This window comes from Akebia trifoliata, chromosome 12 (genome assembly GCF_017979445.1).
Source record: "Akebia trifoliata isolate Shusen 1 chromosome 12, ASM1797944v1, whole genome shotgun sequence".
Classification (NCBI taxonomy): domain Eukaryota; kingdom Viridiplantae; phylum Streptophyta; class Magnoliopsida; order Ranunculales; family Lardizabalaceae; genus Akebia; species Akebia trifoliata.
This window is the reverse complement of record NC_141386.1, coordinates 27,450,911-27,462,619: the sequence shown is the minus strand read 5'-3', so window position 1 is coordinate 27,462,619 and position 11,709 is coordinate 27,450,911. Positions and strand designations below refer to the sequence as shown.

Here is an 11,709-nt window from a genome sequence, read left to right as displayed (position 1 = left end):
GTTCTTTTTTCCGTTGCTGCTATTAGAAGGTGATCCCTTTTTCAGTTAGATGTCAATAATGCAATTCTTAAAGGTGATCTTCATGAAGAAGTCTATATGGTCTAACCTCCTGATTTTCTTGCATTTACTTCTTTTGGACATATTTGTTGTTTTCGTTGTTTTCTTTATGGACTGAAGTAGTCTCCTCACGCATGGTTTGAGTGCTTTACTAAAGCAATGCATCATTTTGGTTTCCATCAGAGTTCTATTGATCATACCCTTTTTCTACACCACTCCTAGGGTAAAACTGTCGTTCTGATTGGTCAGTATCAACGTCTTGTGAAAAAATTGATATACTTTTCTATGACTCGTCTTGACATTGCCTATGCTGTTAATGTTATAAGTCAGTTCATGCACTCTTCTCGCATATCTCATCTTACTACTGTCTATCGTATTCTTTGATATTTCAAGGGATATCCTAGTCGATGTATTTTGTCTAGTAATTATGGTCATTTTCGCGTTGAGACATGAAAGATGCAGATTATGATGGTTCAGTGACTGATAGACAATCTATTTCTGGGTACTATACTAAAGTTGGTGGCAATTTGGTAACTTGGGGCAATAAGAAGCAAGATGTGGTTTCTCAATCCAATGTTAAGTTAGAGTACATAACTATGGTACTTAGAGTATATGAGTTGTTGTGACTCAAGACCTTACTAGCTGATTTGTGTATTCCCGTGACAACCCCATTTTCACTATATTGTGATAATAAATCAGTTATTAACATAATAACAAATCCGATTCAATATGACAGAATGAAGCATATCGAAGTTGATCGACATTTCATTCGAGAGAAGATTGTTTCTTGGCAGATTTGTGCTCATTTTGTTCTTACATCTTAACAACTTATCGATATTCTTACTACATGTGTTATCAAAATCGCCTTTGAAGATGTCTTGTCCAAGTTGGGTGTTGCTGATATCCACGCACCAACTTGAGGTGGGTGTTGAATAACTCTATTTTATTAGTTTTTTGTCATTTTGAATCTTTTCCACTTATTAGACTATGTAATCCTTTTAAAACCTAATTAGGACCGAGTAATTAATCACTTTTTCAATTCTCTTAATTCAATTTGCTACAATCACCGACAACCAAAGAGATGGGGCAATGATCAAATGTTGGGTTTGGCACTACTTCTTGGACTATTCTTTGAAATTTCTCTTCCCAACTCAGTGAAATCAAGCAACAATCCAATTTATTCAAAATTGGGTTTTCTTCACGTTTGGACCAAGTAAATTGATCACCAATTAACGTAAGATCAATCAAACGATGCGAATTTACAAACTTCCCAAAACGTCTCATCTGTGGTGAGATTCGTGACCCACCCAACTTTTCGAAAGAGAAGCAAATGACATTGAAATATCAACCCACACACCACGACAAGCCCAATGGACACTTACATCCTGGAACTCTTCCCAAAACTTGGACAATTACCATAACAAGATGGGCCATAGACCCTGGTACAAACCGATCGAAAATTGTCCCCAAGCTTGCATAGAACCGATAAAGAAAATGCATCGACAATCTTCTTCCACCTCAATGTATTTCTTATTCCACATAACTCTAATTCCCCTGGCCGTACCAATGGATGGAAGAACACTCCACCCCTAATCTTTAATCCCCCCTAACTCTCTAATAATCAAATTATTCACTAATTCCAATTTAGATTCTTGTAATACCACCAACTGCAATGCTTCAATCTGTAACAAAGCCTTAACCCCTGACCTCTTTGATCTATCATTGAGGCCGCGAGCATTCCAAGAGAGAATTTTAGTATTCATCCATCATTTTTATAGAATGGTGATTATACCAATTTGCCTATCAGCACAACTTGAATGACACTGGAAGATTGTATGGAAATGAGATTAGAGGAGAAAACAAAGATTTCACCTAGAATGAAGACAACCCAGCAATGCATCCCATAGTTCTATTCATCAAAGAAATTGGAGATGCAAAAGCTACATTGAAATAAATGGAAACAATAAAACAATGAAGATTATCATTATGGAATAATACAGATGATCATGCTTGTTAAAAAGTTTCCTTTTTTATGTCCATATCTCCCCCAACTACGGAAAAATAAACATGATCAACCTTATAAAGGTTTATGTTCATATGTTCCCAAACTATGATTTGTATAAGTACAAATTTTTGGTGTTGAGATGAAAGGATAAATTGCCACCGCTCAATTCTGTAAATGTAGTATCCAGATCGAGTGCACTCCAATTATGCAGCCAAGATTACGGATTGGAAAACTTTAAGAAATAACTTTCTTGCCTAACCAGCAATCAGTCAGACATGTCATCTTCTGCTCCACTAAAGTGATCCATGTCTTGTACACGGGCAACCTTATGTCGCGGAACTGGAGTTTCAAGGCCATCTTCGGTGGCAGACCTTCCTCTCTTTGAATTTGAACCGACATAATCCTGAAAACATTACAAGTCAAAGATATCAAAGGATTACATAAAATCACAGAAAGCTTAAAATCAAGCATAATGAACATTTTAATGATTTAATGACTTGAGGACATACTCCTGATTCCTTCAACTCCACTGCAGCAACCGTTGATCTCCGCCTTACAGTCACTCTCGAAGGTACTGGATAATGTTCAACTTCCTCATTGGACCTTCCCTCTTTCGGCCTCCTTTTCCTTAAGATAAGCTTTGTCGGAAGAGGCTGCATCAGAAAGGGAAGTATTATAAGTCAAACCAAGAATGTTTTAACGTAAAACATAGCTCCATAGTTTCTCTACAGTTGGAATACCAAGTAGCGTGCTTCTTCCTCATCAAATGCAACAAGGTATGTTGTAGGATCATCTGCATCATCACCCCTTACCTGTATGGCATCATAAAAGACCATTTTCAAGTTGTGATTTTAATAGGTTACTTTGCTAGAAAATAAAATATAGAGATATCCTTGGCACATACATCCCATTGGTACTCCCTCACCCAATTATACGAGACATCTTCGTTCTCATCATACACATCCTTCCATAGCTGACAGCGCAAGTAAAATCAATCAGTAATTGCCAAACATAATAGAAGCATGAAACACAACATCAGCTTAGAAACTTCACGATTAAGCAACTTTAGTGCAGTAGATGCAAAAAAGAGTTGCTATCCTACAAGGCATTCAAGAAACTAAGTTAATAAAAGGATATGTGAACCTCGTCTGGTGAAGGGACCATGTAGGCCAAAAACTTCTCTGGCTTAGTGGAGTCTGAGCCAGCTCCAACGAAACTCTTCATAATTGCCTGTGATGAAGAATGATGGATCACTTTAGCACACCACACACAAGTAAGCTACTCACAGCATTTGGGCAATCATAATAGGCAGAAGGAAACTTCTTGAAATAAAATCTCAATGCCAGTAAATTCAAGATTGATATGGTTTAACATCTTTGATCATCACTGAAGAGGATCTCTCCATGCAACCATCCTCAGGAGCACCAATCATGTGGTTCTTAGCTACCCAAATATTCCTCTTACCACAAGTATGAACTTCTAAATTAATAATCATTGTTTACCTAAAATGCGATGTTGGGTTGGGGAAGACTTGCTTTGTATGTTTAAATTCAAAAGTTTACATAGAAAACAGGCACCTACAGTGGTTTAAAAATGTTTCGAACAGTATCTTAAGTTCACAAATGGATAACTTATTTGATGTCACAAACCTAGTAAAGAAATAAAATTTGAGCCTCCTGACCAAAAGAAAATAACTCACATGTGATTCATGATCATCACGAACAGATTGGTCTAACTTGCTGTAGACTTCTGAATCAGCTGTAGGATCACTATCGAAGGCCGCCAAAACAAACTGATCATCGTACCTGGTGCAGCACCATAATTTTCCAATTAGCTCTCAAAACTAAAAACGAGAATTCTAGCGTTGTCAAAATGATAAAACTTGACTAACATATAAAGTAGCACAATCACACCATTACCAAATCTTCTTTTACAAGCTACACCATTAGTATCATTTAAGGCAGATAATTTGAAGAAAAAACCAGAAAAACGAACCATTTAATTTTAAACATTTTATAGCACTTTTTTTATTGGTAAGCAAGTGAGTGAATGGGTGTTTTGAACCCAGGTATGTGGAAGGCCTAGACAAAAGTATATCTATTGCTTATTATGGTGCTACTACAAGGTACAGAAGTAAGAGCTGAATTGCAAAAGAGGTAGGTTCATGCGGCAGACTAAACCTAGACTGTGACTGATCTTGCAGAGTACAAGATATGGAGGGAAGAAAGATGGTAGAGAGAGATTTTACAATTTATTTATTACTAACTCCTAAGAAGGAGTAGGTGCTATCCATCGAGAGAGAATTATAATACATTATTGCTCCAACTGCAAACCTAATGGAGAATCTAATTACCTGCTGCATTATGATCTCATCCCAGTAGTGTGGGAGTAATACCTTTCTCTCTTCAGGATATGTTTGTCTCTCCCAAGGTTGTTTTAGAACATTTTAGTAGGTGGTACAGATGCTGTTTCTTCCAGAGGGTGGTCGATCTAATGGTTCCTTATGCAATTGTTTGCATATCATCCTTGGTATCAAGACACTATTATAACAACAGTCAAAGCATTATACGGGTTATCTTTTAGAATTTTATCTTCAAGCAGGATCTTACCATAAATGATTACTTCAACAATTTTTTGTTCGCTTTGTTGGTCCTTGGTGGACCCACTTGAAGAAGAAAGGTTAGGTGCCCAACATGGAAAGCAAGGGGCCAAACCAGGTCAAACATGCTTTGAAGGCATGTCCAGTAAGAGTATTGTAAAACTGGATCGGCCTAGTAGAGTATTCCAAAACTCATGTCCAGTAAGAGTAGGCTAAACCAGGTCAAATATGCTTTGAAGGCATCCTATCTGTCTTCCTAATAGGCCGTCTGCTGTGGGGGATCCTACCAACCTTTCCACTTGATTGGTCCTTCCTCTTTGGACACCTAACCTGTGTCTCATATAACTCCCCAATGGTATCGCATTTGGCCTGATTGCCTAGCAGTAGCTCATCTTTTGTAAGTGATGAAAACATTCAGTTTTAACATGATTAATTTCCTCTATACACTTCGACAAAGTTTAAATACGTTGAACACACAAGTATTTGTGGCAAGAACTCAATTAATGGGGTGAGAACTACTTGCGTCAACACATCAAGGATCCTGGCACCACTCAGATTATGGTAATACCTATAAATTTCCTTGGTGTTATATTCCCTGCAAAATTAGTTACATCTTCCATCGGTTATGACTTCTACATTTTGAAATAGAAAAAATCTAAGTGGGAACTACACTTGCAGACACTTATCACTAAACATATGATTTGAAGCCATTATCTATATAACTATTTATTACCTTTTCCATGACACAAAAAAGAGAAAGCTTTCATGCATGTTACCAACTTATCACTAGATATATGATAAGACCCATCATCCATGTCATTAAAGAACCCATTATAACCTTTTTGCATATCTAAATTGTATTGTCAAAGTCATGAATCCCACTTTTTTGAGGATCAATTAAACTAGACTTTGCATCCATGTCAGGTTTAGACACTTGTGCTGGTACTTGTACAACTTAAGGAAACATGCATAAATGCATACATAAACGCACAAAAATGTAAAGCCCATACCGATCAAAATCAGGTAGCAGCGGCAGAATCTCAACAGGTTGTAATTTATCATTAGTTGAATGAACCGGGCGTGACTTGCATGCCTCAAACGATGCTTCAATTGCTTGGATTTGGTTTTCCCTATAAACATATTAACATTTTAAGCATACAAAAGAAAAAATGCCTATCAAGTGTATTTGCAGTCTTAGTTTTTCTTCGCTTGTACGGGTCAAATGAAATAAACCTATTATTGAGATTCTCCAAAAGATTGCGGCCTCCCCTTGTTTCTCGCAGTTCTTTAGCTTGCTTTTCAGTAAGGGACTGCAAAATGCCAACACATTTTGATTAATTACATACATGTTTAGTACATTTTTTCCTCAAGAAAAAAGGTGTTCTCTCAGATGAACCATGTGTCTCCTACCATTTTCGCTGCATCCGTGCTAAGAGGAGAAATATATTGTGTCTTAACCAACCATGAAACACCTTTATCAGTAGGTCGCTCTTTTCTTCTTATGCCATCTTGTTTTATAGGGGTAGCTAACTCAGCATCAAGCAACAACTTTTCATCTTCCACAGCACGGGCTGGTTCACTAGTAGTAGGACTGAAAGCAAAAGAAATTACAATAAGAGTGGTGATGGGTATGGGAAAACATGAGTAAATAACATAAAATTTGTTGTATGTCGCATACTTGTATACACTGATGTCAAGTAGGTCCAGTGGTATCCCAACATCTGGCTCAACAAAAAGTTTAGGCTTATGCATTTTCTCCAATGATGTGATAGTGTATTTAGTGAATCTGCAACATGGATCAGAAAAATCACCATAAAATTGTATAATAAATTGAAAGAAAATGAGGAATAAAAGTTGGATGAAACAATAACCTTAAGAGACAACAGACCTCGTCCCAAGACTCAATTTATTCAGCTTTTGGGACGGAAAATGGATCTGTGTGAACTCAACCTAAATGAATCTAATAGTTAGTTGTTAAACCCGCCAACATAAAAAACTTTAAACTTAAATCCCTATATAAACAAGCAACAATTTTTCGAAGACCCTATACTGAAGTGTACACTATTGAAATTCTAATCTGATGATACAAGTAGGATACTAATTAAAAGACCAAAACTATTTTCAAAACTCCCTATCATCAACTACTGAGAATCACTCATTAATTTGCATGGGTAAAGTAAATTGTTGCAATGGTGGATTGAAAAAAAAAATAAACAAAGAAACTAAAATTGGTTTACTACTATGTCTCTTGGGATTAAAGAAAACTTGTTTTTTCATCGCTGCATGTAAATAAAACTAAACTAGTGTCTTTCTTTAAATTGTATCAATAAACAGGTTTAAATGGACGAGCTAAGATCAGTTTCAGACCTAGGTTGCCTTCTTGAAAGAAATCTAACACTTTCACTTACAGTTTTAAACTTCAACAATCAGCATGCATTATCTATCAAGACTAAGATCTATTCAAGATCCAACTCAAGTCTTTGTGCAGGGCCGGCTGAAGCACAAGGCAACTTAGGGCAATTGCCTAAGGCCCCAATTAATTTTTAGAGGTTTTCAAAGAAATTTCACCCAATATTTTTTTTCTTTTTTCTAAACAAACCCTTGCCCATCTCGAGAGAAGGCCTCAAAAAGAAATTCTTTAAGATTCTCCGTTCACACCTTGGAAATTCCACTCTCACAATTTTTCTTTTTTGCCCCTTAGTAATAGACCCTAGCCCCAAGTTGACAACCCCCCCCAACCAAAATAAAATAAATTAAGGTTCTCGCGTGGTAATTCTCCAACCCTCCGCCCAATTTTTTTTAATAGACCCTTACTTGGAATTTGGAAATATTCTAGAAATAGAAATAGAAATAGAAATAGAAACAAAAATAGACATTAATTAAGATCTCTTAAATCCTTACGACTTTAGAAATTGGTTTTTCGAGGAATACAAAATTCTTTAGATCTCCATCCCACTTACGTGAAAAGGTTAAAAAAAGAGAGAAACATTTTCCTTACTAACTTAGTAAGATTTCAAATCTTAATAAGGGACATTAAGCTCAAATGGAGAACCAAATTGGTAATCCAACACCACATCCCTCTAGATTTCATGGAAAAACTCAGATTCCAAAAAAAATTCAAAAAAAATATTTTTTTGGGGCTTGATCAAAAATTTTGAAAATGGACAGCTACTGAACTCCCACCCAACTCTCAAAAATTAAAATTAAAATTTAACGATGAAAAATAGCCTTTTTAAGTTTTTTTTATGAAGTTCATAGAATTTTTGCCCTCTACATCCATGTGGCATCGGATCATGTTTTTGGATGCCACAATGTGAGTTCAACGGCCCTTACTAAGAGTTGAAATCTTACTAAGTAAGGCTAGACTTACTCCCAAAAAAAGGTTGTTTTACCAAAACATGCACCTGGAAATTTAAAAATCCATAACAATAGACTATTCATTTTATTTCCGAAAATGGTATGTTACTGTTCTTGAAATTAAAACATTCTGATTAAAAAAAGAAACAAACTCATTATTTTATAGAGCAAAACTTTTTTTAACCATTTTACTTCAATTAAACGGAAAAAAGTATTTACTATTTTACAAAATAGGAAAAAAATTTCCCACTTTTAACCAAAATGTTTAAATTCCGAAGATTGTAATTTACCATTTTTCAGTATTACAATGAAATAGTATACTATTTTGGAATTTTTTTTCAATTTTTAATTCTCTTAATTTTTGGGACTTTCCCTTAAAAAAAATCTTTAAAGGTTTCCCTTGTATGTTAATTAAAAGTAACAAAAATAAAAGTCTAAACAAATCCCCCTCTTCTCTCTCCCTCTTTATAAATAATTAAAAGAGTTAGATACATATTGGATTTGGTTTGGAGTATCAAGGAACAAATAGGGTATTCTTATAAAGGCAAATTCAATATTTAATTAACTAAATATAATTTCAATTGATCCTTCTCTCTTTATCATCATTTTTGTAATCAATTTATTTTTTATTAATTATTTTATTTACTTGTTAGTTTGTTATTAGGTTAAAATTTTGATTTTTTTATTCCCTACAATGTGCTTCTTCGATTTTTATTGGTTTGATAGGGAATTTTTTTTTTTCAGTTGTAGTGTTTATTTTATTTTATTTTGATGGGTAAGTTGGACTTGAACCCATGACCTCAAAGTTGTTTTGCAATGTGTCAAACCAACTGAGCTATGGGTCTAAGCCTATTTTTAGTGTTTTTTCAATTTTTTTTTTTTTTTGAATATGTCTTATATATTAGTCCTTTCTTCTTAAATTTCAAGGAGTGTTGGGGTTTACATAATTACATTATATCCATTTAATGAAAATTTGGATATTAGTGTAACCACTTGATTATTTACAGAGGATATTGAACCAAATCAACTAATTGGATTTGGAGGTTTGGTGATCAATAACTAACAATCATAGACACCCAAAGATTCATGCATATCACAACACCATTGATAAATTATATTTTAATTAAGCTTCTGTAATACATTAGGTCACAAATAATTTTTATGGACTTCCCAAAATAATAAAAGAATAATTTTAGCAAAAGAAAACTAGAAATCTCCATAAGCATCATTACATAGATAGCAAATTAATATTATTTATTGTAATATACTAAACATAAAAAAAGGCCTCATTTAGAGTTTTCGCCTTAGGCCTCAACTTGTATCGAGCCGCCCTTGCCTTCATGCATTGTTGTTTGTACTTTTTAACACTTTTCTTTCATTAAAAAAATATATGTAAGTAACTAGAAGTTATCTGAGGTTCTAAGGACACAAAAACATACTGCTCTTTGTAAGTGTTGTTCAAAGACAATAACTTCGGTTGTGCTGTTGGATCTGGAAGTTCATTCCTAAACCTACAAAGAGAAAACGGGAGATGGAAGTGTCAGTATTGAAAATAAAGGAAGCTGAAACTTGCCAACCTATAAGATGTTTAAAAAAACACTTTTTTTACTAAATAAATAATACTCACTTTAACTTGCACAAAAATGTTGTGGGCTTCTTCAACCTGTTCTCAATCCTCTCGCCACTCAAAAACGGAGTAGCTTTTTTCTCCCCAACTCGCGAACCAACCATTGACCCATGCCCCTTCATCCCAGATGACAGAATCTGTGTCTTATGCAATGCTGTGTTCTGAGATTCCTTCAGCAACTGTCTCTGCTTCTCTTCTTGCCTTTGCTTTTCGTACTCCCTCTTCTTACGCAACCTTCTCTCTTCCTCTGTCTCAACCTTCCTTGCAAGTCCATTAGGTACCCGAGAGGCATTCCCCAATGGCATTGGAACAGCAGACCCCTTTTGTTTAGGAGGAAGCCCATGTTTCGAATGCCCTGATTCACGCCAGCCGCCCCCATTGGCATCTCTAGGACCCTCTCTATTGTGTGGCCGACGATTATCGGTGGGCCTACTTTCTTTAGCATGATTTGGTGGAGGAACAGATGAAGAAGATGGAGGTGGTGGTGGAGGAAACAAAGGAGGATCTAAGGGCGGAGGAGGAGGAGGAGGAGGGATAGAAGAATTGGGAGGAGGCGACGAAGGAGGTGGTGGAGGTGGAATAGAAGGTGGTGGTGGAGGTGGTGGGGGTACTGAATGAGGGTCGTTGAACTGGGAATACTGAGAAGACGGGTAGTACATAGAAGGTGGCGGTGGTTGCGAATTTATTGAAGATGGGGGCATGGGGGCTGGTGGTGGTGGTGGGGGTGGGGGTGGATATGGGTACTGTTGTTGCTGTTGTTGGGTTGCTCTCGAAGGACCGTAATGGTGTGAGGATGATCCAAACCCAGTATGGTGGATACTTGAATTGGGTTGAATTTGATTATAATTTGGGGCAAAACCCCTATTCTGATTCTGACGAGGGGGTTGAAGTGGTGGTTGTAATGGTGGTTGTAGTGGTGGTTGTAGTGGTGGTTGTAACGGTGGTTGCAATGGTGGTGGAACATGAGGGGTCTGATTCAGTGGTGGACGAAACGAAGATTGTGGAGGGAACGATCTGAACGATTCCATGCTCTGTCTTACTTTCTATAATCTATAGTGGTTTTACATGCAAGTTGTTTTAATTAACGAATTGCCAGTAAAATCTGAACCTATAAAACCCTAGAAAGAAGAAAAATCCAATCTTTTTCACTTCTGGTTCTTCCAAAACCCTAAGAGCAAGAAATTTGTTGTTGTTATTAGGATCAAACGAAGACCAACAAATCAGTCTTAGAGAGAAAGAGAGAGAGAGAAGCAGAGATCAATTCTGACCTCTGGTGCTAGAAAATTTTAATCTTAAAAGCTGCGAATGAAGAAGGGGAGGATCGAAGAAAGCTTACCCTCACCATCAAGAGCGACTGAGCGAGCGATGTTCTAATGGTTATCGTCTGTAGAGTTTGAACTTATTAGAAGCAATTTTGGAAAACTTTCCTTAAATCGCCGATCAAATCAGAGTCCGATTTTGAAGCGGACAGCCCGCTTCATATTTTGAAGAAAACCTCCTCTTTACAAGACACGTAGTATTTTAAATTTATTTTACGCCTACATGTCCTAAAATTTGAGACACCTCCTAAAATTACCATGTGTAATCCAATGGAGAGCGTTTCTTCAAAACTTTAAAGAGGGTTACTCGCTTCAAAGTTTTTTTCCCATCAAATCAGGTTGTGAAAATTTTGGAAAGCACCTTATAATATTCCCGTTATTTCAAATACAGGTAGGATCATAAATGGTCCCGCTATGGATGAGACTATCTAATTATACTAATTAATGTGTAAATTATGAGTAGGATCTTAGGGTTTCAATACCCAATATTGTTTGTTGATAACACTAGTGGGAATATATCTCGTAACTTGGGAGTTCGAAAAGTTTCGATGATTTCAATAAGTCGTTCATTAGGATCAGAATCTCAAAATGACGGCATATATACATTATAGCGAGAGAAACGATATGTAAACAAACTACTAAATAAGTAACGATACCACATCTAAGCATTGACACGTAATTGTCATATAAAAATAACGGATACAGCTCAAAATTTGGGAGTTTGAAGGTTTGAATGATTTCAATA

The 11,709-nt window shown here is 36.1% G+C and overlaps 1 protein-coding gene across 1 annotated transcript; it reads right to left on the bottom strand.

The window, feature by feature from the left end:
* Window positions 1-2,008: 2,008 nt before the first annotated feature.
* On the bottom strand, window positions 2,009-11,058 carry LOC147389238 (protein PAF1 homolog). The gene is made up of 12 exons (XM_086418101.1): window positions 9,646-11,058; window positions 9,458-9,529; window positions 6,340-6,447; window positions 6,072-6,252; window positions 5,895-5,971; window positions 5,672-5,791; window positions 3,762-3,867; window positions 3,206-3,292; window positions 2,967-3,035; window positions 2,803-2,874; window positions 2,572-2,715; window positions 2,009-2,465 (listed from the first exon to the last, which is right to left on the bottom strand). The coding sequence occupies exons 1-12, from the start codon at window positions 10,671-10,673 to the stop codon at window positions 2,328-2,330; spliced, it is 2,202 nt and encodes a 733-aa protein (XP_086274227.1). The 5' UTR covers window positions 10,674-11,058; the 3' UTR covers window positions 2,009-2,327.
* Between the last annotated feature and the right edge of the window lie 651 nt (window positions 11,059-11,709).